Consider the following 27,883-nt stretch of genomic DNA (forward strand, 5'->3'; position numbering starts at 1 on the left):
CCCAGCTCTAGAAGTTCCCTAGTGTGTACTAACTTAGTACTGTGTCAGCAAATACAACATTACCGTGAGCTAGGGAACTCAAAGCAGTGGTTCTCAAAGTGTGGGGCATGTCTTGGGGGGCACAGAGAAATGTTTGGGGAGAAGAGGGGGCGGGAACGGCAGGACCATCCCTCACAGGGGACGAAAAGGGAGTGCCATGCTTCCAGCCCTGCCTCCAACCCCATTCAGACCACAGTCCTGCTCCACCTCCAGGCCCAGCTCTGCCCTCCACACCCTGCTCCGGCCCCAACCCAGCTCTGCCCCCAGACCTGCTCCGCCTCTAGCCCCAGCTCCTCCCTCAGCTCTGCCTTCAGTCCAAGCTCTGCTGCTGAGGGACTGTGCAATAATGGGGGTGGGGGGCGCAGACAGATTCCTTTGGGGAGGGGGGGCACATCTGAAAAAGTTTGAGCACCACTGTCCTAGAGCATACCAGCATGGGTCTACACAGGCCAGTTAGCAAGTAACGTCGATGTACCCTCCTCTAATATGCTATGCTGTACTGTGCAGACAAGCTCTGAGGTACCTCTACCACAGCAAACAGGCAGCTTTTGACTGCATTTCCTTTAGAGCCGGCTAACAGAAGCACTTGTATCTGGTCATACCTTAAAGTGAAAGTGGCTCTCCTCAGAAGCTGGTATAGAAAGCAGTGATGAGTTTCCCAATGACACAGAGGCTTTACATCATTACAAGAAAGTGGGTGAATGAGCTACTCCTCAAGTATAATACTGAAAAGAATCATTTGACCCACCCTACGTGTTGAAGACACGTAGAAGTTTTATTATTTGTTTTGCAGTCCACACTCTCAAGCACAGAAGTCATGATAGCAGCAGGAACATATACTCACACTTTCATTCGTATTGAGGGTAAAGTTGATGTCTGACACGCGATCAAAAGACACACTGCAAAAAAAAGTACAGATTTATGCACTAAAAGCAAAAAAGATGCTGCAATTTACACAACGAAGACAGACATTTGATACTCCGAACTCGTTACTGCGCAAGAATACTAAGATGACCTGAAACTACAAAACTTAAGTAGCAATTTCCGACACAGCAAGAAAATAGTTTTAACTTTTGTGTTTAGGAGAAACATGCCTCCTACTATCATACAGTTAAACAATTTATCAAATCATGGGATGTTTTCCATGCACAAAACCTTACAAGACAGTTAAGCCAATAATATAAAAAATGGCTACCTTTGATCAGATACATGGACAAAATAAATCAAAATAAAATAACTAAACGCATATAATGTGGTCAACGACCACGCATCTCTATTTCTTTTTCGTTTTAAAATAGAAAAATAGTGAATACACAGTTCCAAGGAATGTCTACCAAACTGACAGAATACATTTTAAAAAATGAGTTGTCAACTAAGGCCCTAACTCCATCAAAGAGATCCATGCAGGCAGATTTTACACCTGCCCACTGTCGTCAGGGAGACTATGAAGACATAATGGTCCAACAAGGCAGATTCTTTTGCAAGACTGGACCCTAATAGTAAAGTGTCAAAATTAATTGTAAACTTATTTCCTAAACAAATAAACCTGATGACCCTTTTCTTACTGACTAGTGAACAGCAAGGAAAACAATTTCACACGTGAAATACTAAGTTCAAAAACTAACATTTATTGTCCCTTTAGGCCTAAAAACTGACCTCTCCACAGTGAGCCCACCTGCAGAGTTTCATCTTAAGGACTGCAAACATTCAGTACTCCTCATGTCTAAAATACCCTTCCTGCAGGTGTGAAATAGGGGGAAAAGTCTGCCAGCCTTTCAGGACAATTCACAGGTATTCTCTCTTTAAGCACGTATATGAGTGAGTTTAAAGTTAGCTGTGCATTTGTTAATCTTCCCCTAAATCCTCACTGCATTAAAGATCTGTTGGAGGAGGGGGTAGAAGAGAAACAGCATTTACTTTCGTTGGATTATGACCTTCAATGTCAAAGCAGATCAATTTTTCGGCCCAACAATTTTAACAATATTCCTTTTACATAAAGGACTAGAATCACATAATTGATCCACATGCACATAACTAAAGAATAACCAGCGTTTACAGCTAGAAAGTAGATAAGATTCCAAGCAATACAGTTACTCCCATATATAATTATTTTTATGAGTCTCATGTGGTTTCTGATGGGCAATATAGGGATCAAATTCATAGTGGTAGCTAGAGGCATAACATCTAGGCAGCGTGTACGCCTCAAGAGATCTGCATTATATTTATATAAGCATTTTGTTAATTATGTGTCATCTTCTTGACAGACTCACCCTAGCAGTATAGTGTGCTAGCTCCTATGACAGGTATATACCAAAAATACTGCTACCCAAGTGTATTTAACTAATTTAAATTGACCTCTTTTCTATAGACTCCCATCTCGTGAAAGTGAATCTTCATCTCTACACTCAGAGGCATCATATATAATTCCCTTCCCTGTTGAGAAGGCAGGAGTCAACCTCAATTAGTTTCCTATACTATTTTGCAAGACAAGCTACAGTAAGGTATCAATCAGTATGACAACACTAATCTGCCTTTAATATTTAACTGGCTGTCTTGGACTCTCTTCAAATTTGTTTTAAAAGGATACTTCGCTTTATTTTGTGCCATGCACACTTAATTCAATTTAATAAAATTTGGGGATTAGATAGAAACTACCACACTTATCACCAGCTCCAATTCACTCCATTTTCCAAGAGGGATTCTCAAAAGCATGGTCCATTTTACTTTATTCTAAGAAATAGGGATCATCCTAAAGATTCTTGGGTTGTGTTTTACCTGGACCAAAACTATTCCCATTTTTAGGTTCTTCACTTACCCTAACTGTAGAAATGTATGTCTGAACTGCTTTGCTCTCGAACAGATAGATTTATGAAGCCTTTCCTTACTGTCCCCTACAGAAAAGAACACTCATGGATGTGTTGCTCCTGCCAACTTTGCCAGGAAAAGTTAATTTATGCTATGCACCATGATGTAGAATATACCCCATGTCTATCTACTATGCCTAAAAATTATCCCACCTATGAATTCTGCCCACACCAGAGCCATGTGCCAATGGTCTTGTGATTTAAGAGAACAGATCCATAGGTTAAGTCTGCTATTAGGAAGTCTATTTATATAGTCACAAGCAATGTGTTCTCTTATATAGCTACCGTGAGATGGGGGAGGAAAGAAATAGTGTTGCTTTGAAAAATTGCTCAGAGGAGCTAATCTGCTCTTCCCGGAGCACTCAGTATAAGAACTGACCACACTGGTACTGATAAACAAGGCCAAATGCAGACAGCTCAGCATCAGTCAAGGCTGCAATTAATCACTGGGACATAGTCAAATGATGCAATAAAGAAGAAAATCCCAAGTTAAAACCAGCATAAAGTCATACTTACTTCCCAATGTCATCTTGATCAGCAAACTTCTCATCGTTGAAGCCAAACTGGTCAATAAAATTGGACGTCATTTGTTGCATCTGATAATCAGAAAAGGCCTGGCAATCCCAGGACCAACGACAGTGATATAAAGATTCTAATAATACTCTGAATACTATTTGCCCATTTTGCTCCAGAAATAAATTTTGTTAATCTAAACACAGGGGATTATAAAAAGTTAATTTGTTTTAAATCTATAAATTATCTCAGGCACTGAATACACACTGACCCACATTTGATGGCTTTGATGCCAGCTTGGTAGCAGCTCTAATAGGAAAGTTAATCTTCACTCTACATGTGGTTTTAAATACTACCTTTCCAAATTCATTTCCCAGGACTCTGTGTGACAGGACAGCTTATTAGGTAGAGGAGAAAAGCTGCCTTCAATCTTGTCAACATGAAACTTTTAAACCATATAACTCATGGAAGAGGGGAGAGCAGGGCATTGTTATAAATAGAAAAAAATGTGTGGGTAAGAAGTTATCAATCTCAACTATACGATCTAACAGTATTTCTCGATTACCCCAAAGAAAACACAAGTGGAAACCAAAAGAGTTAATACAGACACACCACACATCTAAATTTAATGTTGCCAACTCTCACAATTTTGTCACAAATCTCATGAGATTTGGGGGGGTTTAAGATTCTTTTTGTTTTTAAATAGTCTCAACAGACCTTAGATTACTGGCTTTAAAACTTGTGAAATTTCCCTTATTTGAAGTAACTATTATTTTCAGTGGGGATGAAGCCAAACTGCGCTCTGCCAAAACAGTCACCATTCTCTACAGACTTTGCATGTTGAAGGGAGACTGCCACTTCACCGTTTTAGATGAAACTGAAGCCAGGTTACCCTCAGGGAAGATAGCCACTCTCTAGACTGTATGGTTAATCAGTTAGACAGGATGTGGGAATATGGGAAGCCAGAGATGGCCTGAAAAGGACCAGGTGAGCAAGGTGCTAAGGAGAGAGACTGAGAAGGTAAGGTGTAGAGGAATAGGTGATGGCAGAAGGAAAAACACAGGGTTGGATTGGGGACAGGAAATTATGGAGGAGCTTGGAGGAAGATGAAACAGGGAAGTGATGAGGAAGGAAAGACTGGAGAGGGATACTATGGCAGCTTTCCACACTCCTGGAGTTGGGAGTGGATAAGGGGAACCTCCATCCAAGCAGCCACTGGAGAAACCTGCCCTTTTACATGTTTCAGGTAGAATTTTGACCTGAAACATTCACAAGTGCCAATCAATCCCTCAAGTCTTTTAGAGTAGACAGCACTACACTGGGCACAACATATGGCTGGCCTAGTAATATTAGGCCTTTGTTCTTCCTGCGCTGACTGTCCATATAAAGCATTACTGTGTTTTAGAAAGGCACTAAACACTTCCTGTGAAGTACTTTGATAGCTATGGATGAAGAGAACTTATTACTGAATGCATGTGGATGAGAAGACATTCATAAAGGCGTTATGTTAATGATAAATGGAACGATGAAAGAACAACCAAATTAATGGTGAAAAGTTAATCAATTCTATCAGTTTTCAAGTGAAATACGTGCAGGTAGCAACTTCTGTTTTATCAAATATTTACTTATCCTAGTGGCAGTATCTTTTAAAGCCTAATAGTGGGAAAGAGCACCCCCAGAGAAGCATTCTTAGAGATAGTCAGCCAAGAATCTACTGATATTTTGACAGGCCAAAAGCAGATACAAGCTTTGCAAAGTGGAAAATGAATAGAATTGCTGATATACTTCTGCTTGTTGCCCTTAAAATAAAGGAATCTGCAGTCAGATTTACAGCACGAGACGCTTCTTTGGGGTTTGTCATGAACTTCCCTAAACAAAGCTCACCAAGCAAGAGGGGGAGTCAATTTTACCTTTAAAAATGCTGCTTAAAAAAAAAGGTAGCAGAGCAAGCCTAACATCTTTATGGCATCATAAATTAAGTTAGAAGTCAGGCGTGAAAAGTTATGAAACATGTCTGAAAATTTACTTTATAAAAAGGAATGGATTTCTCCATCCAAAGAAAGAAAAACATTTTGCCTGTACAGGTTGTGTAAATACAGTTAAAAACAGTTGGCAAGTAATAAAAAAATCACCTAAGGGATTATAAATATTAATTTCTTATCCAGGGCCCCTAAAGAAAATTTCCAAAAGATCCCTTCTGCCCAAGTCATCATGATCAAATCTACTTTAGGTGTTATCATCTAGGGCAGCCTGAGCTTTTACTTAGGTCTTGGAAGATAAATTTGGAGAGATTTCCATTAAAAGGAAAACACCACTTTTCATATTCAGTTATGCAGACTTGCATTTATTCCTTACCTGTGCCTATTATCAGCAACTTTCTGGAAATCTCATGATACTGCACAAGCATCAGCACAGCTCCTCTGGTGCTAGCAACTGTAGGAGCATTAGTGTACACTGGTTGGTTGTCAGAATTTTTACCACTACGTCATCTAACTTTGCTCACAGCAGATCCAAACAACACAGTAGTGAAAATGCCAGCAGCTGGTCTACACTATCACTCCCACTCTTACCAGCACTAGACTAGATGGAATCTTAAATTTTGCCCGCAGAGCTCAATGTTTGGGATTACTTGTGTGTGCATTACAAAGTCTTTCCTGATGTGTGCTTTGCAAATTGGAGAACAAATTTCCAGTTATGAGGCAGCAGACTCCCCCTAATATTTAAAGTAAGGAAGGTCTTTCAAAAAAAAACTGCCCTGAGAATGAATTAACAAAAGTTCCTTTCAAAATGATAGAGTTTTAAAATTATTTCTGATGACTGAACTGACTAAGGCATTCCACTGATCAGACAGCCAGCCAGAATGAAGACACTTCTAGACTGAAGAGTCTTCAGTAGAGAGAAATCAAACAATAGAATGGAATTTAGTCAGGAAGCTGAAGAGAAAAAAAAAAGAAAAGGTGGAGGCTGCCTGTTTTGGTCTGGGCCTCAGTCAATCTGGCAAACAAAGTAAACCCACCTAAGAAAGGTTAACAGGTTCCCAGAAGCTCAGAAGAGGAGGTTCCTCACCCTGTGCAGTAACTGACATTCTTCGAGATGCGTGTCCATGTGGGTGCTCCACTCCAGGTGTTGGTGCGTCCCTGCGCCTTCGCTCGGAGATTTTTACAGCAGTACTCGTACCAGTCGTGCACGTGCAGGGCTTGCCCCCCCCCGCTCTGAGTGGACCTTAATAGTACGCGTGTGCGACCGGTCCCCTCAGTTCCTTCTCTACAACGGAGGCTCCCCCAACTCCGAAGTAGAGGGGAGGAGGGTGGATAGTGCAGCACCCACAGGGACACTCATCTCGAAGAGCGTCCGTTTCTGCACAGGGCGAGTACGCTCCTCTTCTTCGAGAGCTGTCCCTGTGGGTGCTCCACTCTAGGTGACTTAAAAGCAGCGTATCTCAAGGAGGTAGGGACTTCGGACTGGGTAGAAATGCAGTGGATAAAACAGCTCTGCCTAATCGTGTATCCGAGAGGGGGCCCTGAGTAAGGGCACAGCGCTTAACAAAAGTGTGTTCAGAAGACCAAGTGGCTGCTTTACAGATGTCAGTCAGGGGAACTATGTGTAGAAAAGCCATGGAGGTAGCCATCCATCTAGTGGAGTGAGTTCTGATGTCTGCTGGAGGCGTAACTTTCCATATCTGATAACAGAATCGGATACAGCCAGAAATCCATTTTGAAAGTCTCTGGGTGGAAACGTGTTCCTCTGGATCACTCCATGATGGAGACAGAGTCTAGAAGAATTTCTAAAGGGCTTGGGTTCTCTCCAAATAGAAGGACAAAGCCCTGCGTACATCTAGAGCATGCATTGTGGATTCAAACGAGTTCGCATGTGGTTTAGGAAAGGTCGGCAGGTGTATCGGTTCATTCATGTGGAATGGCGAATGGACCTATGGAAGAAATTTGGGGTGTAACTGAAGGGTAACTTTGTCCTTAAAAAATAGGGTATACGGTGGGTCTGCCATGAGAGCTGCTATTTCTCCTGCCTGCCTGGCAGAAGTGATTGCCACTAAGAATGCTGTTTTCATAGAAAGGTGTAAGAGGGAGCAAGTGGCTAGGGGTTCAAATGGTTGAGTTAAGCAAGATAACACTAAGTGAAGGTCCCATGGAGGGGTAGAAGGTCTAACGTCTGGGTATAGGGATTGAAGTCCTTTGAGAAAACGTTTAGTGACTGGATGAACAAACAGAGGTACTGTCAATTTTATCGTGGAAGGTTGTAATAGCAGCTAGGCAGACTCTGATGGAGCTAAAAGAAAGGCCAGATTGTTTGAGGTCCAACAGGTAGTCGAGTATAAGAGGAAGAGGTGCAGACATAGGAGGCAGTTGTTTAGTTGAGCACCATTGTGTAAATCGCTTCCACTTCTGGAGATAGGTGGTGCAAGTAGATTGTGTTCTGCTATGTAGGAGCACTCTTTGGACTTCGTCAGAGCATGCTAGTTTGTTTTGGGAGAACCATGTAGGAACCAAGCTTTGAGGTGAAGCATGGACAGGTTGGGATGGAGAAATTGGCCATGTTGCTGCAATAGGAGGTTCAGAATGAGAGGCAACGAGATTGGTGGTCGAGCTGACATCCTTGTGAGGAATGGGAACCACGGTTGTCTGGGCCATGCTGGGGCAATCAGGATCACTTTGACATGATCTGTTCGTATTTTTGTCAGAACTCTGTGGAAAATTGGGATGGGGGAAAGCATAGAGTAAGTTCCGGTGCCATGGAATCATAAATGCATCTCCCAGGGAGTGTTTGCCCGGTCCTGCTCTGGAGCAAAATTTGGGGCATTTCGTGTTTTTCGCAGTTGCAAAGAAGTCTATGGCTGGGTGGCCCCAAATGTGGAATATGTTGGTGGTGATTGTTTCATTTATCTCCCATTCGTAGTCGCAAGGAAAGCATCTGCTTAATTCGTCCGCTGTGGTATTCATAGCCCCGGGAAGGTAGGCGGCTAATATCCGGATATTGTTCGCAAGGCACTAGTTCCAGAGTTTCATAGCTTCTGTGCAAAGCGAATGAGAGCGAACTCCTCCCTGCCTGCTTACACAGAACATGCAGGCGATGTTGTCTGTCATTATCCGTACATGTTGGTTCTGGATTAAAAAGGGGAGGCAGTGACGGCAGGCATTGCTTATAGCTCGAAGTTCCAGGACGTTTATGTGCAGGGAGGTTTTCGATATGGGCCAACATGTGAGCACCCTACCCTGTGAGGGATGCATCGGTACTCATGATGGATGGAGCTTCCTGGAGAAAGGGGACTCCAGAGCAGAGGTTGGAGGGAACAGTCCACCATAGGAGACAGTCTTTGACTGGGAAAGGTATGGATAGGGGTTTGTTTAGGGCATGTTTAGGGGTTTGTTTAGGGTTGGGTCCGTAAACTGTGGCCAACCAAGCTTGGAAGCACCTCATGAAGAGTCATGCATTTTGGACCACGAAAGTGCATGAGGCCATGTGACCTAGTAGTCGTAGACAGTCTTGAGCGGTAACTTGAGGACTGTTGCAAAGTTTTGTTGCCAGCTGCTTTGTGGTGTTGAAGCAATCAGACGGGAGAGATGCTACTCCCATCCGGGAATCGAGGTGTGCTCTGATGAACTCCAGGTGCTGGGTAGGAATTAATGTGGATTGGTTGTTGTTTATTTGTAGGCCGAGGGATAGGAAACAATTGACGGTGAGTTGTGTGAATCAAAGCGCTTCGTCGAGCGTTGAGGCTTTGAGGAGGCAGTTGTCTAGGTAAGGAAATATTATGACTCCTTGCTTCCTGAGGTGGGCAGTGACTAAAGCCAGGAGCTTGGAAAAAATGGGGGGGTGGGGGGAGGCGGGCAGTGGATAGGCTGAAGGGTAGTACTCTGTACTGAAAATGTGTCGAGCCAAGGGTGAAATGAAGGAAGCGTCTATGGGCTGGTTGTACTGTCACATGAAAACAGGCGTCCTGTAAGTCGAGGGCTGAAAACCAATCACCCTGCTCCAGCGCTGGGATTATGGTGGCGAGGTTCACCATTTTGAACTTTTGTTTCTTGATAAAATTGTTGAGCCACTTGAGGTCAAGGATCGGTTGCCATCCCCCGGTTTTCTTTTCTGTTAAGAAATAATGGGAGTAAAACCCCTTCCCTCTGGGCCTTTCGGGCACAAACTCCACTGCTCCCAATAGAAGGAGATGTTGTACTTCTTGCATAAGCAGTTGCTCGTGAGACGGGTCCCTGAGGAGGGACGGGAAGGGTGGGTGGTAGGAGGCATGGATAGGAAGGGTATGGAATAGCCAAGTGTGATGACCTCTAAAACCCACTTGTCAGCAGTAATGTTGTGCCATTGATGGAAGAACAGTCGTAGGCGATGTCCAAAAGTAGGGACAGGTGGTGTAAGTGCTGAAGTGGGAACATTGTTTTCTAAACCCTCAACCAAGGCTTCAAATCTGCTTGTTAGTCAGCGGGGGTTGAGACACTGATGCGGAATTGGAGCAGCAATGCTGGTATCTGGCGTTGCTGCTGCTGTTGGTTGTGTGATCTCTGGAAGTGCTGGGCATTTGTGGGGTAGTGTGGACAGCAGTAAGTTTGGTATCTATATTGTTGCCTTCTGGTCATAGGGGTTTTTATTCCTAAGGACCAGAGAGAGTTGCCCTTGAATCCTTCACTGAGCGAAGGACGTCGTTTGTTGTAGAGGCAAAGAGTTTGTTGCCATCGAATGGAAGGTCTTCAACAGTAGTCTGGACCTCTTGAGGAAACGAAGAAGAGAGCCACGAACCTCAGTGCATGACTACTGCCGTAGTGGTGGATCTTGCTGCAGTATTGGCAGCATCAAGGGCCGCTTGAAGAGCAGTACGTGATATGATTTGTCCCTCAGACTAAAGCAGTGAATTGTTGTTTCTTTGCTTCTGGAATGTCCTCAATCAAGTTCAAGAATTTGTTGTAATTTTTGTGATCATATTTTGCCAGAATGGCTGTATAATTAGCAATTCAAAATTGTAGAGTGGAGGATGCGTATACTTTATGTCCAAGCAGATCTAAACGCTTATTGTCTTTATTGGCTGGGATGGAGCGGGGATACTGGTGTTTGTTCTTTTGGTTGATTGCGTCCACCACCAGTGAATTAGGTGTTGGATGAGTGAAAAGAAATTCAGAGCCCTTGGAAGGGATGAAGTACTTGCAGTCCACTTTTTTGCAGGTAGGTAAGCTTGCAGCAGGAGTCTGCCAGATGGCTTTGGCAGGTTCCAGAAGGGCTGGATTGATCGGCAATGCAATCCTGGAAGAAGGTGGCAGCTGCAGGATGTCCGTTAACTCATGCTGCTATTTAAGGAACCTCCTCCAGATTAATTCTTAATTCACTTGCCACTCTTCTGAAAAGTCTTGAAATTTTGAAAAAAAGTCATCTGAAGTTGACGGGGGAGGAGGAAGCAGGGCTTCGTCAGGCGTAACAACTGGGTCTACTGGGTTAGAGACAGGTCGTGCCTGATTCTGCACTTGTGATGGTGCTGTCTGGTGACTGGCATCGTGGCAGGTTCATGAGCTTGTGGTGCTGGGCCGGTGTCGGGCCTGGTTGAGGTGGCATAGTGAGTGCGGTCTCGAGGATAGGATGCCCACGGGGCCCAATATTGCCACTGTGGTGGGAAGGGCATAGGCGGTACCATCCACGGGTTTACACACCACGGGGCAGGATCCAGAGAGTAGGACGAGGTGATGTGTCTATGACCTCTACTAATTGGGGTCTGAGGAGGAGAGATTTCATATGGTGAAAAAACCTCCTGGAGACCAGCTTCCTCCTCACTGGAGGAAGGCTGTTCGGACCCTGGCTGAGCATTTGGCGAAAAGTAGGCATTTAGTAAGGGTGACTGCAGAATAGGTGACACAAGCAGGTCACTTGACTGCGTAAATTGGGGTGCTGAAGCTCCTCTGTGTGATGAGGGCTCTGTGAGAGGAATCTGCTGCAACAAAAAGTTCCTCTGCAACGGTGTCTTTAAAGTCATTTGGCTGCCGGCCAGCTCAGCAGGTGTCGGTGCCATAGCCTGCGGGGGGGTCAGGCAGGTCCGCACGTGTTGGCACCACTTCCACCGTGGTGCTGAAAGGTGCCATCTGAGAGGCAGGCAACTGGAAGCCCGAAGCCTCGGTACTGGAGCTTTGCGCTACCGCTGCAGCCACAGACAGGTTTCGAGCAACACCAGAGGAGCCCAGCGCATCAAAACTGCTCAGCCAAGGGAGCGCTGGGAGGGAGGTGGTAGATCTGCCAGAAGAAGCCTTCTCCCGCGAAGTTCGCCTTCTGTCACCTGCAAAGTGATGGGTTTTTTTGAAGTTTTCTTCATCTTCTTAGAGGCGGAGAGGCTGTGGTGTGGAGCAGAGCCGGAATCAGCGCCTGGGTCTGAAGCTGACCCTAAGGATTTTTGCAGTAGGAGCAGCTTTAGCCTCAACTCCCTGTCCTTTCGTGCCCTAGACTTAAGTTTGCTGCAATGGGCACATTTTGGGAGGATGTGGGACCCCCCAAACATTTTATGCATTTTGAATGGCCATCAGACAGAGGGATGGCATCCTTACAATTAGAGCAGCGCTTAAAGCCTGGGGAGCCAGACATGTCAGAAGCAGCTGGCCTGACAGGAACGAAGAGTATGTTTCTTTTTAAAAAAACCACACTACTGGTAACACTAATAACTAACACTATCGGTAAACTATCTAAAAGGGTAAGAGTAACAAGGGAGAAAAAGTTTTCTAACGAGTCTGCTGAGCTCCGTCTCAGGCCGGGGACGGTAGAGAAGGAAGGAACTGAAGGGACCGGTCGCGCACGTGTACTATTAAGGTACTCAGAGCTGAGTGGTAAGCTCTGCACATGCGCGACCAGTACGAATACTGCTGTAAAAATCTCTGAGCGAAGGCACAGGGACGCACCAACACCTAGGGTGGAGCACCTACAGGGACAGCTCTCGAAGAAGAGTGGAAGGAAAAGACTACCAGGGTGCTAGACATTACAGTGCCTCCACTTATTCTGGAAAACTGATCTGCTCTACCTTACAATGGTGTGTCCAGTCTACTGTCTTTCACGTCATACTCAGTTTTCTACAGAAGAGACAGTATCAAGGTACACACTTCCCTATTCTAGGCTTAAAAAGGACAAGCCTCGTGACAAACTCTGCTAAGACACTGAAAAGATTGTGTCACACATTACCCCAAATAGGATGCAACAGCAGTGGTCCATCTGCATCTCTGTTGGATTAACTACCTAAACACATGCAGTTGCTGTGACAGTCTAGGCAGAGTTCACACTGGAGTACACAGTCAGAAGATGGTGCTTGAAGACTATGAAGGGTTTCCTAAAAGATTCCACATTCCTACAGAAGCTGCTGCCTTGCTGAAGACACTGACCCCATCAAATCTAGATTGGTGCAATTAAAATTCAAATCACTGAAATATCAGACATGAAAAAGTTAACTATAGTTTCTATAATTAACAAAAGTCTAAACCAAGCTTTTGGAACAACTGTACTTTATATAAATGATAAAGGTATATAAACTTTAAGTACTACAGACCATAGTGCTTGGGTTGAAGCAGTTACAAACATCTAATGGTACAAGCAGCAATTTAAAAAACTTGTTTTGTAACTTGAATCTACAGAACCTTTAGGATTGGAGATTTAAATCAATGTACACTGTATTCAGATTTTGACAGCTTTTACTTTCCTCCAGGGCCAACAGAGGAATAAAGACGACTTACATTGCAAATGGAATAATGCTAGTACAGAATAGCTGTCACCCTTCACCCATCAAAAATGGCAAGTAGCAGAAATGCTTCCAAAAACTATTTTCTAAATGAAAGTGCTGACCAAGCAGACCCCTGTACAGTTAGTTGGTGCTCTCAAAAACAACACTCATGTGGCATCACCATATTAAATCCTGTAACACTGTCAATTAAACTATAAATACGTATACAAATTTAAACTGCACACTGCCTAGATTTTTTTTATACACTTTCCAGTTTCGCCACTGAATTCTCCAAATTGTGTTTTGCATCAAATGCAACCACCCATCTCCAAAGACAAAAATCCTCTCAGGAAAGCTACTTTTACAAAGAAGGCACACCTGTGCGCAACACTGTTAAATGAATTTAACTCACTTGCTGCAAAGAAGAATCCTGTGAAAAACCAGTTTCTTTAAAGTCAATTTCGTCATCGCTGGACGAATGAATGTGGCAGGTAGTAACCTAGACAAAAAAAGTTTAGACACCTATTTAATTAAACAAAAGGCTTTGTGTAAATTAGAATTATTATGCAAGGTCATTAATTTCATCACAAAAAGATGAACTAGAATATTTTTATCCCAGCAAACACACTATTTCAACTGTAAGGGCATATATTTCAGCCACTAAAATATCTCCCTGTCACCAGCCATTACATTAGTGGTTGACACCTTTGGGGAATAATTCCATCTTCAACATCTAGCAAAACTAACCCTAGAGTTACTTCAGTTAATGCTACTTAATAGGTCCAAACTGGCCAAATAGGACAACACTGGAGCAAAACTATATCTTACCATTTAGATACAATATGAAATTATTCCGATTAATTAGGAAGTTCTGCCATGAAGGTGCGCTTATTAACAATTCTACCAATTGGGTGCAGTAATCATCCACTGTGAATCAAAACACCTTTTACCCAGTTACAGCACTACACAGTTGAATAAGAACACTGTTTTTGAGGGTGGAAGCTGAATTTGCTTTCCACTGAAGCATTGGCCATTGCTGGAGTCAACCAGTGACTTGACTCCCCAGTGTCCAATATAGCAATTGTTATGTGCCCGTAAATCTGGAGATGATTTAACAAGGGGAAAAACAGATTAAAAAAACCCAAAATAAAAAACCCCACATTTTTACAGTTACACATCAGGGTCTTGAGTCTCAAAAGTGCTGAATGCCCACAACTCCTAATTAATTCTCAGCACCTAGTAACTTTACTAAGATCAGGCTTATAAATGCTTTTTATAAAAACAAACACTGTATAGAGCAGTTGTTTTCAACCTGTGGTCTGCGGACCCTTGGCAGTTCACAGACTGTGTCTAAGGGGCAGAGCCAAAACTAGGCATTTTAGTGCCTGGGGTGAGCAAGCAGATTTGCGCCCCCTGCAGTTTTTCATCATTTTTCCACCCCTGTGATTTTGCACCATGGGTGGCTACCCCGCTCTGGTTAAGGCCCTGCTAAGGGGTCAGAGAAAGGTGACTATGAAAATAAAGTTTCAGATCCAAGAAAAAGTATTCCATTTATCTGATCAAAGGTATGTGAATACCCCCACCTACAGGTCCAAACACAGAAGTGTTGTCATTACTGTAGAAACCCACAGTTTAGCGCCCTGTGTCACACTGTCAAACGCTGTGCCGAGAACATGTAATGTTTATAGTTGAATTTTGTTCAATCAGTTTTCAGTCTGATTTTTACGGCAGGAGCCAACAGACCACAGGTTGAATTTCCAAAGGGGTCTGGCACCTTCATTCAAAATTTTTTAGGGGTCAGCAAATGAAAAAAGGTTGAAAACCACTGGCATAGAGGAAAGTGACCAATTCTTTTATTTGTTATTTTGAAACAAATTATCCACTTTCTAAAATAAATATGACAGCCTATACAACGAATACCTTTAACATTCAATTCATGCATAGCAAAAAATCAGTTTCACCCCCTAAAAACTATCCATAATCTGAGATCAAAGGAAGAATTCTAGAAGTGTAAAAGTAAAACAGCAAGATTTTTCTATTCAATGTTTTTGAATTCAGGGCACCGCAGGGGAATGAAATACTACTTATTTTAAACAACTTACTTAAGTAACCAAATGAATCCTTGGAACAATTCAACAGTAAACTGAAAATTACTTATAAATTATAGTGTGGATTGTGCATACAGTATATTTTTCACTTGAAAAATAGTTTTAAGCCTCAATTAGACATTATAATACGGAACGGAGTAAATCGTGTCATCTGATCTTGCTTTCTAGTCTACCAAAACCGTATGTTCAGGATTAAACACAATCCCAATCACTTTTGTTTCAACTTCAAGTTTCTTAAATTCGAACCAGTAAATCTGTAAACAGGTAACTAAAACATAGAAATAAAGTCAAACCAAAGTAAACACTTAAATCCTCAAGTCAAAATTCCAGCTAACCGAATGAGCTTGAAACCAATTTTAGGCATACCTGCAAGAAACAAACACTTCAGGATTCTTATCAAGCTCTTCATTTAACACAGACAATAGGCTCAAGTAAGTACTATATTAAAAGACCAGTATCTGAACTCTTTCTCTAGTAGTTATCAAAGACAATCGCAAAACAGTTTTTACAGTTTAAGAAGAAAAATTAAGAACTTGTTAGTGTTGTTTACAAGTACCCACTGTGTATTCACTACCGGTTCTAATGTCTGTCTTCTTGAGATTTTTCATGTCTCATTAGTGGAGCAATTTACCATTAGGATACATGAGTTAATCTTTAAATGCATACCTTTTCTCCATAGAAATCTAGTATTAACAACCAATTCATTGAGCTAAAAAAGTCAGTATGTCCTACTAACAATCACTATCATCGTAAGACTAGGTTTGGAAGGATTAGATTTGTTTTTTTTAAATCAGTAAATGTCAGTAAACTGCAATTTCACAACACAAACAAACCGATGAACAAATATTTCTATCCATCAAAATGTACAGATAGGCAAATTGGAGCTGAATTAAAGGACATTTATTTTTAATATTTAGATGTGATGGTGATATTTGTGTTCTAATGGTCAAGTTTCACCTTTTTGGAGCTCAGTATGTGTCATTAAATTCTCTGATCCCGCCTTTGTCCAACCCTTCCATAATTTACCAAAACTGTGAAAATTTAAAGAGAATATTGGAAAAGAATGCTTAAAACCCATCGTTTTGCACAACTGTGCAAACTGAAATTGATAAAAAAATTAGAAAAGCTTAAAAATATAGACCTTATCCACTACCCTGGCGGGAAAGGTACACACACTGGAGGGTAGGGATAGGGTCCAGAGTGACCTAGACAAATTGGAGGATTGGGCCAAAAGAAATCTGATGAGGTTCAAACAAGGACAAGTGTAGAGTCCTGCACTTAGGAAGGAAGAATCCCGCACACTGCTATAGGCTGGCGACCGACTGGCTAAGCGGCAGTTCTGCAGAAAAGGACCTGGGGATTACAGCAGATGAGAAGCTGGATGTGAGTCAAAAGTGTGCCCTTGTTGCCAAGAAGGTTAACAGCATATTGGGCTGTATTATTAGGAGCATTGACAGCAGATCGAGGGAAGTGATTATTCCCAGCTATTCGACACTGGTGAGGCCACACCTGGAGTACTGCGTCCAGTTTTGGGCCCCCCACTACAGAAAGGGTGTGGACAAATGGGAGAGAGTCCAGCAGAGGGCAACGAAAATGATTAGGGGACTGGGGCATATGATTTATGAGGAGAGGCTGAAAGAACTGGGCTTATTTAGTCTGCAGAAGAAAAGAGTGAGGGAAGATGTGATAGCTGCCTTCAGCTACCTGAAGGGGGGTTCCAAAGAGGATGGAGCTACGCTGCTCTCAGTGGTAGCAGATGACAGAACAAGGAGCAATGGTTTCAAGTTGCAGTGGGGGAGGTCTAGGTTGGATATTAGGAAAAACTATTTCACTAGGAGGGTGGTGAAGCACTGGAATGGGTTACCTAGGGAGGTGGTGGAATCTCCATCCTTAGAGGTTTTCAAGGCCTGGCTTGACAAAGCCCTGGCTGGGATGATTTAGTTGGGGATTGGTCCTGCTTTGAGCAGGGGGTTGGACTAGATGACCTCTTGAGGTCTCTTCCAACCCTAATCTTCTAGGATTCTACAATACTATGATTCGAAAATTATTTTTAAAAAAATCAAAACTGAACTCTGCCAAGCGTAAATAAGACATGAGTAAATCAGTACAACTACAGAAACTAAGTTACTCACTAGCCAATTTCCAACTTTTTTTTAAACCTACATAAAACACAAAAAAAGACCCCTTCATGCTGTATAAGACAGAGGCTGGGTTTGCTTTCCTTAACCATTTAAGATTTTCAAAATAAGAATTGCGTTAAAAAGGCCCCAAAGTAATAATGTAAGAAAGGCTTTTTATTTTTGATGGAAGGGATACCATAATCATGAAAAACTGGAGATCTTTATGATGATTAGTTATTTCAATGAACATCTAACAGCAAACCTGCTTAAAAGTGCTATTTTAATTACAGTTTATGTCAGATCAGTTAGTGTTCTTGGAGAGATCAGACCCCAATTTGTGAGACTTGCCATTGTCAGACTCAAGGGGATCTACTACAGAAGAGCTAGGAGTCCTGCAATTAATTCAAGTTATTTGAACTGAACATGAGACAGTTCAGCATTAAACTCTGTTGGCATGACTCTGGCTGGAATTTTGTTGGGTATACAGTTTTAAAAGGAATAGGGCATATCTATAGCAAAGAAAGTTAATAATCCAGTAGTCTACCTGGCCTAAAAATTTAGGATGACCTACAGAAAAAAAACTTGTAAGAAAACCTACTGGAGGCCCAGACAGCACAACACTAGTAATCTATATTTTGGATTATTGTTTCTCAGATTAGGTTATTATTAATCGAGGCAGGTTGTTTTACCCCAGGATCAACAAAAAGCTTTTCTCAAACAAAGAAACTTAATTGTTCCACACATTTACCTAAACCATGCAACGTTTCTAAATGTCAGGAGGCTATGAAGATTATAACTTGGATCAGAATCACACTGCAGACCCGTGGGTCATTTCCAATAAGGGTTTAGACCCCAAAAATTCATGTTTCTTCCCCAGTAGGATGCACTGTTTTCTTGAATAAATATCCAATGCAGTTCTGACCAGTACCCATTACAGATATCAGAAAACACCATGAATTCGTTGTTTTGATGCCTTTGTTAGGCAACTCTAGGGTTCTGTATTATTTTTATTTCACACACTGCCTTCTGCTGTGAATCTTGCATTGTTGTACTCTCACCTGAAAATTTTAATAAATTAAGAACAATCTTTATTCATTTTTTGGTCCAAATTCGTGATGTATCATTGCCACTTAGTGAACCCACAAATAAACCAGTGATTCTTGGAGAAATTTTTAAAAACAATTATAATGAGGCCCAAGTAGGCAACCACCTCAGTTTAAAAAAAAAAAAAAAAAAGAAGTTTGTCCTATTTTGAATTGAGGGCCTTGACTGCTATTACACCGACACTGACTTTAAATATTACAAACAGAAAATGCTGCCTCTGTGTAAGACTATTTCTGCACCTCACAATTAGAGGTGTTTAGCCTTTAGAAGGCCAATGTAATCTCTGAATCACTCCGTGCAAAACAGAATAGTCATGACAGGACTCTAATCAAGACAAAATTGTATTTCTTCATTAAAAGTGAGGTAGGTATTTGTGTGCATCATTCAATGATGCAGGAAGCAGTTTCACTTTAACTGTACGTAGGTTTGCTTACATACTGTATATGAAAAACCCCAGCTTCAGCAATTTTATAGTCTCAACTTTTCAAGCAGTTTTGGACTTGCAAAGACCCCAAAGTGACATCTTCCTGTTGGGTGGTACTTTAAGAGTGAGGTGCAATACAATATGAGCCCAACTGCAAACACCCTTGCAAAACCATATTAAATTGCCAATAAGGCAGCCATATTTGCAAAGGAAGCCAGGGAGGTGCCAATTCCACAGTGCAGCTACTTGAGAGGTTTGTTGACATTCTGTCTTAGAAGCATGATGGCCGAAAAGGCTGCAGTGCAACTGTATCCTTGACACATGGGAAAGGAACAGGATGCCCTTATAACAGCAGTAACTTTTCAAACTTCATCTTACAAAACCTACTAGATCCACTGTGTTCCTTTTGTTAGTTTCTCCTAAGGAGTTTGTACAGAACGTCTCCCATCGCTCCCTGACATCATCTGGAAGCTCTAGAGTAAAATGGAGGAAAAAAGTTTTAGTACCAATGTCACTCAAGGCAGTTAGTTTTCACTCTCTTCACAGCTCCCAAAGTTAAACTTGCAAAAATCATTGCAGAAAATGTTATGCTACACATACAATTGCAAATTCTCAGGCACTGGTTATGCTAACAAGGTGTGGTTTTCAGGCAGACATTGCCAGTCTATTAGATGACAATCTCAATGGCTCACTGGTGCAGTAAACCTGTAACTGTACATGAGTATAAGGAATGTGGGAGTAACCTCGAGCATGTGAGGACTTGGGGAAGATTAACACTGCAAGAAACAACACAAGGGACAGCTGAGACTGAGAAGGCCTATGCTGGAGAGATTATTCTAGAAGTACCTCTGTAAATAAGACATTCTCCAGAAAGAAGATGCTTGACTCTGCGTAGTTTTCATTAGGGCAGGCCACCAATGTTCCCTCTAATTTTTCCCACACATGCAGAATGAATTTTGTTATATGCACCAATATGGAGGTGATATGTGACACATCACCTCCATATTGGTGCACATAACAAAATTCACATGGTGGGGGTGGGGCTGAGGGGTTCGGAGTGTGGGAGGGGGTTCAGGGCTGGGGCAGTGGGTTGGGGTGAAAGGGTGTGAGGGCTCCAGCTGGGGGTGCAGGCTTTGGGATGGGGCTGGAAATGAGGGGCTCAGGGCTGGGGCAGGGTTGGGGTGGCAGGGTATGAGGGCTCTGGGGTGGGGCAGGGGATGAGGGGTTTGGGGTGCAGGCTGCCCTGGAGTTACGGCAGGGAGAGAGGATTCCCCCCAGCTCTCTCGGCAGCAGGTCGGGGGGGGCCAGGCACCTGTCCGCCGGCCATAGCAGGTCGGGGGGGGCCAGGCTAGGTGGGGGCCAGGCACCTCTCCCCGGCTGTGGCCAGGTTTGGGGAGAGGCACCTGAACCCTGGCCGCAGCAGGTCCGGGCCAGGGCTGGGTTTCCTGAGCACCTGCACAGTGCTTAATAGGCTGCTGCGAGGCCACGTAGCTTACAGGGAATTTAGCAGGCAACCCCCACTCACATTTATTTGAAGCAGCCATGGCACTGCCTCACTAAGTTTGGGGAGAACAAGTCATATTTAAGAGTATCCTAATTTAATAGGTTACCTGGACTTACACAAAAAGTAAGAAATTGCTTCTTTCCCTTGGACAAACAGCTTTTGGAAAGAAAGCCCCTATTAAAAGCTGCCGTTTAAATTCCTAGCATGATTTAATTCTACAAATCCAACTAACAGAAAAAGTGAAACAAACCTGCGGAAGTTTAATATTACCTTTAATAAGCTGCTGTACTAGTGTGCTGTTTGGCCCCTTATCAGTACTGTGCACAATACAGTTAGCTATCCTTGTTAAATGACCCATATAACCATGCCGCCTTCCTCCTTCAGCCCTGAAAAAGAGAAGTTCAGATGTTCATCTTCCCAAACAGCTGGCTGTTGAAGTATTTTGTAGTTATGGAATGCTAAGCCTATAAATCCAAGGAAGCAACACAAAGTTATACCAGATAAGTGAGGAAGCAAAGTACTTTAAATACTCGTAAGGAGAATAAGTGGTGTTTCAAACCCAAACTTTTTTTTGGCTGCTAAAACACTGAGAGCAACTCCCTCTCTGAACTGTATTTAAAATGCATAAAGCTATCCATAAAGAAAGAAAAGCATGCTTCGTCATCAAGTCAGTCTCCCGCTTCTACATACTTTTGAGGGAAGTTAGTATGCTCAGCATAAGAGTGAAAATCAATTTAATATTAGATCCAATCTGCTAACAGGTTTGAAGAACCTACCTCACTTAGGACGTTCAGACACCTTTCCTGAAAACTAACACTTTTCACTTAATACTTCAAAATATTCCAGAAGGGGAGTTTTGAGCCTCTAACAGTGGTAAGACAATTCATTAATTCAGGCTACAATAAAATATTCCTGGATTTTGTAAAATCTGTCTCAGGGCTAGTCTAAAACAAAGTCTAACAAACGTCTACCAGATTATTTGGGACTGTAGTTTGAGAATGGCATTCAGGACATTACTAGGAATTCCTAGGTCTTTGTCCAAAGTGTTCTGCTACCAAGGCTAACATGCCTGACAAGGAACAGGAAATAGCAGCTCCCAGAATGGCACCTTGTAGGGCTGAAGGACAACAGTTAAGACTAGCTAGAGCTGACCTAGCCTTGAGAAACTGAAAGTGAGAGAAACATCTAGATCTGAGCTGCACTGCCAAACACCAGCAGCTGGTTGCAGGACAGGAATATCTGTCCTCAGCCTGGTCAATCTTGAAGTTGAGGAAAAGCAGGATTGGGTTAAGGAACCACTTGCCTGGTTGGGTGGGCGGGCAGGCAGGCATACAGTCTGCTGTTCAAATGAACTTCTCAGTTATAAAAGCAACTAGATGGGCAGCTCAAGAGAAAGAAAACTTAGCATCCATATCTTGCACAAAGAGCTTGTCTACACAGGGACACTAAGGAAAATTAATCCAAATTAACTAAAGGTATTAAAATGGATTAGTTAAAATGCATTAAACCCATGTGGAAACTCATGGAGAATTAAAGTGACCTTAATTCAGTTTTGTTTAAAGAATTAAGGACTGTGCCACAATGCACACTATGGAGGTGTGTGTGAACTGCAAAGTACACCAAAATGTTATGCTCTAACTGCCCCACATGGACACTGCTGGCACAAACTAAAAGATACATAGTTCACATTAATATAGCCCTGTTTGAAAGACTGCATTAAACTCGTGTGGAGACAGATTCAGAAATGAAGTGGCCTTAATTCAAAATAGCTTAATGCAGGGATTCTCAAACTATGGGTTGGGACCCCAAAGTGGGTCGCAACCCCATTTTAATATTAGCTTATTAAGAGTTACTTTTATCGAAGTCTCTAATAGTTGCCCTTCCTTGATATCATGAATCAAACCTGATTATAGTGAATATTTCACCTTCCCAACCCACAATAAGAACCAAGACTAGATGTTCTCATAAGTCTTTTAGCTACAATTCAATCCAATTTTAAAACTAATTTGGTCTTGCTTTTAAAGTTAATTGATTAAAGCACTGAGATCCACATGGAGTGTTGTCAGTTACTATATTTAGAGAGGCAAGACAAGCCCATCAATGGAGAAAAACAGCCATCAAGCAGAACCTCCTTGAGCAATTACTTTCTGATGGGGAAGCAAAGGGAAGCCACAGGAGCGGTCATGCAACCCTTCCTAACAGTACGTTTTGGGTGCCCAGGGCAGCCGGCAGAGAGGTAAATCACTGTGGAGCAGGACGTGGAACCGAGGAAGACTCGGATGGTGACTCCTAACATGTGCAGGCTCAGCTGCTAGTCCGGGCTAGGCTAGGGAGGAAGGGACTTCCTCTTCCCCTGCACGGCATCCGGGGCAAGGTCAGGCCTACCCCCCTCAACCCCCCCTCAAACTTCTTTCTCAGCTGCAGGGAGCTCTGCAAACCTGTGCCCTATTTCCCCCTACTTCTGCACCCATCGCTCCTCAGCTGCAGGGGGAAGGAACTCTGTACAGAGAGCTGCTTCCCATCCGCCCTACCCTTGTGCATCCAGACCCCCTCATACCCAGACCCTCCTGCCGAGCCTCACCCCACCAGCCCCTGCACTCAGAACCCTCCAGATGAGCCCCACTCCCCCTGCACCTGGACCACCCTGAGCCACCCACACTCAGATCTCCACCCCACTAAGCCAGAACCTATTGCACCCAGAACCCCCCCTACGCATCCAGATCCCCTCCGCACCCCGACACCCAACTGAGCATAGAGGGGCAGGGCTCTGGGGTGTTTCTGGGGCAGGCACCGTCCTTGCATTGTGTCAGGACTGGGTGCAGCCTCACCGCTGAGTCCGTGTCTGGGATGGGGTGGAGGGGGAGCTGCACAGTGATTTCCCACCTCTGTGCAGCCAGTGACCTGTGCTCCCCAATGCCATGCTGGAGCCTCCACATTTATTTGACAAATAAAATTTGAAGAATTTTGCAGTGTTTTAAAATATCATGCACATAATTTTTTTTTTTTTGGAGCAGAATTTTTAATATTTTGGCACAGAATGCCCTCACAAGTAAACATTGTTTGGCTTATTGTTTTACCTCCCCCTTTCTAGCTGGTGCTCTATAAATCCTACATGAGTGATTGTTCCTTCTGTGATGTCTGCTCAGGGTTTAGAAAAATTTTTTGGTTTTTTTTTGGGGGGGGGGGGGGGGGGCGGGTTAGTAATTAAAAAGACTGAAGGCCTGAAGTGAGTGACTGCTTTTTTGTTTATTACCATTTCCTCCCTCTCCCTCACTCCTACAGTACACCTGTCAGCCTAAAACATTTATAAGTTAGCATAACAGATGACTTGTTATCCTTAACTGTCTATATATGAGGCAGAGAAATGACCAGCAGTTTCTCTCCCCATTTAAATCATGGTCTATTTTGGCAGTTAGAGGTACTACTTCCTATTGTGGCTTTGGAAGTATTTGGATATCACAGAAATGGGCATGGTATGAAAACCTATGTAATAGCTGGTCTCTTTCATTTTTGTCTATACCAAGAAGAGAGGCAGACTCCACAGGACCAGAGCATTTGACCAGGAATAAAAACAGTGAAAGGAGAAAAAAATATGGATTCAACATCAGAAAATGAGAGACTATATTCTATTATAAAGACAAAAAGATTGTAAAAGTTAAAGAACCATGCCAAGAACAGCCTCTCAGTAATTTTGCTTTATAGTACATCCCCTCCCCCAAAACAACTCATGTGAAGTTTAGATTGTAAGCTCTTGAAGGTCCTTGTCCAAAAAGTGTCAGGCATAATTTTTGTGCTATTTAAATATTGTGTAATATTAGTTTGTGACCTGTCAAGTAATGTAAATCTCACATTAGGCTCCCAAATTTTAATAATCCTTAGAAAAAATGTACTAAGGAACAAAACAAACAAACTTGGATTCTTTAGTTACATTTACTACAGTGTGCAAGAGGAGTTAAAGATGGGTCTGCATATTTCTTACAAATAGGAGTCACTTGGAACATGCGTTCCAAGTTCTTTACTGTAGTAGGTTACCAGCCACAGCTATCAAGCTGCTATATGAAAGTCAGAGAACTGGCCTGTGTTCTAAACATTGGTTCATCTTTGAGAACGTCTGCATATCTTTTAATGGGAGCTTGAGGTTAGTAGATCTGTAGGGAGTCATTTTCTATACCTCTTCCTCATGAGAGTTCAGTGTCAACAACACTGTCCAACAAAGCACACCAAGATCTTTGCAGAATTACTGTTAAACTGTATCATGCTCTGGTTTTAGATGTGAATTTTTATGGGCTACTCTTCCCATTTAACCTGACTTTTTACAATTTCTGCAGTTACTGTCAATAATTTAAGATCCTTTTCCCACAACACCCAATTCTTGTTTCAATATTGCTCTTTTCATTTCAATTACATGGAAGGTAATAGGAGGTCCACACATGGCCCAACCTGTTTAAAAAACAGACCACAAAGGCCCTTTTGCTAACAGGATCTCCTTAGGTCAGTAGAGTGAGCAGCGATCCCCCCCCCAAGGTTTGTACTAGTCAAGCTATACAGAGAATGAAAAGTTACTTAGCTTGTACAAAGAAAAGGAGTACTTGTGGCACCTTAGAGACTAACCAATTTATTTGAGCATAAGGTTTCGTGAGCTACAGCTCACTTCATTGGATGCATCTGATGAAGTGAGCTGTAGCTCACGAAAGCTTATGCTCAAATAAATTGGTTAGTCTCTAAGGTGCCACAAGTACTCCTTTTCTTTTTGCGAATACAGACTAACACGGCTGCTACTCTGAAACCTTAGCTTGTACAGTAACTCAGTTCTTCAAAATATGGATCTCTACCTGTATTCCACTGCTGGTATGCATGCGCTCCATGAGTCAAACACCAGAAGTTTCTTGCCAGCTGCATCCATTGATCTGTGCTTGTGCCCTTTTCCTTCTCGTGCCATGAACTGAGAGCATAAGTGGTGGTACAGACCAACCACTTCTACCACAAATAGCCCTAAGGTTTCACAGAGCGGAAGGAGGGCAGTTGCGGAACACAGATAGGAACCGCACACCTTGAAGAACTCCAATATATATACACAAGGTAGGTAACATTCCTTCAAGTAAAGGTCTGTGTGTGCAATTCCTGTGGATGACTAACAAGCTTTACTGATTGAGGAGGGGTGAAGGAGATCTGCTGCACCACCGATCAGAGGACTGCTCTGCTGAAGGATGGATCGGATGAAGGAGCTTGCACCAGGATGTAATGTCTTGTAAAGGTGCTAACAGAGCCCTACATAGTCGGTTTACAGGTTTTGAGGAATGTCTTGAAATGAACCTACTGATGCAGCCTCAGCTTTAGCGGACTGAGTCCTCACACGATGGTGGAGAAAGAGCATCATTAACTCAAAGAAGGACGCAGCCCAAAATCCATTTGGAAAGGGTTAGAGGAGATTACTTCCCCTCCCTTACATTCCACAAAGGATTTAAATAGCATTTTATCCTTTGTAGGTAGAAAGCCAAGGTCCAACAGATGTCCAGAGTGAAGTCTCCTATCCTTCACTGGTGCCATGAGGCTTTGGAAAGAAAATAGATAAGTGAATATTCTGAGTTAGATGGAACTCAGATTACCTTGGAGGTGAATTTTTGATGTAAGCTCAGTGAAATGTTGTCTCTGTAGAAGAAAGTGTAAGGCAGATCAGCCATGAGAGCCCCCAGCTTATCTACTCCTCTGGCGGAGGTGATATCAACCAGAAAAGCAACCTTCATCGACAGATGAACATGATGCCAAGGGTTCAAACAGTCTTTGTTAATGCTGACAGGACTAGATTGAGGTCCCAGTCAGGGTAAGTTTTGTTATCAGAGGAAAGGTTCAAACACCAACACTATATTTTAGAAAACCTTCTTCACCCCTCTGGTTTTCTCCAGAGGGTGACAGGTGTTGATAGGTGCTAAGTGCATCCACATGGAGCTAAGAGATACTTCCGAAGTCTTTAAGGAGAAAAGGTAGTTCAAAATGACACAGATGTTGGCATCCTCTGGGGTTATTAGACAAAGTTGGTGCCAAGCAGAAAAACCCCTTCCCACTTTGCTGTGTAGCACTTTTATGGAATCCTTCCTACTATTGTTATGGACAGATTGTACTGCTTCTGAACATGCCTTTTCTAGGTTTGTTGTCCATCCAAATACCAGGCTAATCAGGTGAGGGATGCTAAAGTAGGATGTCTGATCTTGCCTCTGTCCTTGGTCAACAGGTCTGGGAAGAGTTGAATATGGATACATGGGTATCCTGATATCTGATGAATGCTGGGAAACCAGAATTGCCTGGGCCATCTGGGAGCAAATCAACATCACTGATATTCCCTGTTGCTTCATATTCCTCAAAACCTGAGGTAAAAGTGGAACATGTGGAAAGGTCTGTCAGTTGTCCTCCTCAGTTGGTCTTTAAAATTGCCTGTAGTCAAGTGGTAACGATGTGGTCACAGGAACCACCTCGCCTGCACTTGAAAATTCCAACCCCATTTGAGCTGGTGGTTCCTCCTCTTCCCTCCATTAGTTCTTGAGATTCAGAAACGTCTCTGCAAAGGGAGGGCTGTCTGGATTCCCTGTGGTACTGTTAGAATTCAGGATGTCACGTGTATGGATCCCAGTAAGGCCAATGTGAGGAGACAAACGGGAATTGGGATGGTCTCCATGGAGTAGGGTACCATTGGTTCTGAGGTGCACAATCTCTTATGAGATCTGGACTATGTCCAAGAGACTCTGGATACACTTTCTGGAATGACCCCTTGTCTCAGTGATGACGCTGTCCCCCTAACATTCAACTCATCAGATGAGGTAGCAGATTCAAAATCCATGGGCGGTGCTGTTGATCCTGGGACTCTTACACCCCATCTTGTAGATGGTATTAGTGAGCGACACTCCCTTTTCCGCATGCCCTGGACCAGTGGTGCGGAGATCTCACTGCTCAGGATCTGTTCTGACAGGAACAGGGATTCCAGGTTAGTGAAGATGGCCATGTCCTCAGGGCAGCATTTACCTAGCCCTAGACTCAAGGGAGTGGGATGGGCTCCCTTCTTTTTGTGGTACTGAGAGCATCGGTCTCATTGCAGTCTTTGGTACCAATGACTCATTATAACTGTGTGATGGTATTGTCTGTGTAGGAGGTACCCACTTTTGTTTTTCTCTTGCCAATGCCAGGGATGGCCCCGCTCCTACACATAGTGCTGGTTTCAGGGTGCTTTTGCCCAGAGCTAGGAGAATGGTACCACTCTCCTTGTGAGATCTTGACACTCTTGTACCAGTGCATGGCCTCTCACCCAACTTGGAAGTGGCTGAAGAGGCCCTCTTTTTGGATGAAGACCTGGAAGGGGATCTCTCTCGTTTCTTGTGAGAGGGCCTCTGTTTGGAGGAATCCTTCACTCTACTCCTATCAAGCCCAGACCTGGAGGTCACAGTGCCAGGAAGGGAACTTCTCAGTACCTCTTTCTGATGTACAAGAGGGTCTGATGGACCAGAGTTGGGCCAAGGTC

General features: G+C 43.1%; 1 protein-coding gene across 16 annotated transcripts in view; it reads right to left on the reverse strand.

The window, feature by feature from the left end:
* Positions 1-27,883, reverse strand: part of PPP6R3 (protein phosphatase 6 regulatory subunit 3) — a 138,525-nt gene that overhangs the window by 21,439 nt on the left and 89,203 nt on the right. For 7 of the 16 annotated variants that reach the window (XM_073347071.1, XM_073347063.1, XM_073347060.1 and 4 more), the window contains 5 exons: positions 20,647-20,762; positions 19,260-19,345; positions 13,529-13,615; positions 3,420-3,517; positions 884-938 (listed from right to left, as the gene is read on the reverse strand). In XM_073347071.1, coding sequence (XP_073203172.1) covers positions 884-938; positions 3,420-3,517; positions 13,529-13,615; positions 19,260-19,345; positions 20,647-20,762 — 442 coding nt within the window. The remainder of the gene's footprint in view (positions 1-883; positions 939-3,419; positions 3,518-13,528; positions 13,616-19,259; positions 19,346-20,646; positions 20,763-27,883) is intronic. The other 9 variants (XM_073347073.1, XM_073347067.1, XM_073347066.1 and 6 more) reach the window with 4 other exon arrangements.

This window comes from Lepidochelys kempii, chromosome 6 (assembly GCF_965140265.1).
Source record: "Lepidochelys kempii isolate rLepKem1 chromosome 6, rLepKem1.hap2, whole genome shotgun sequence".
Classification (NCBI taxonomy): Eukaryota; Metazoa; Chordata; order Testudines; family Cheloniidae; genus Lepidochelys; species Lepidochelys kempii.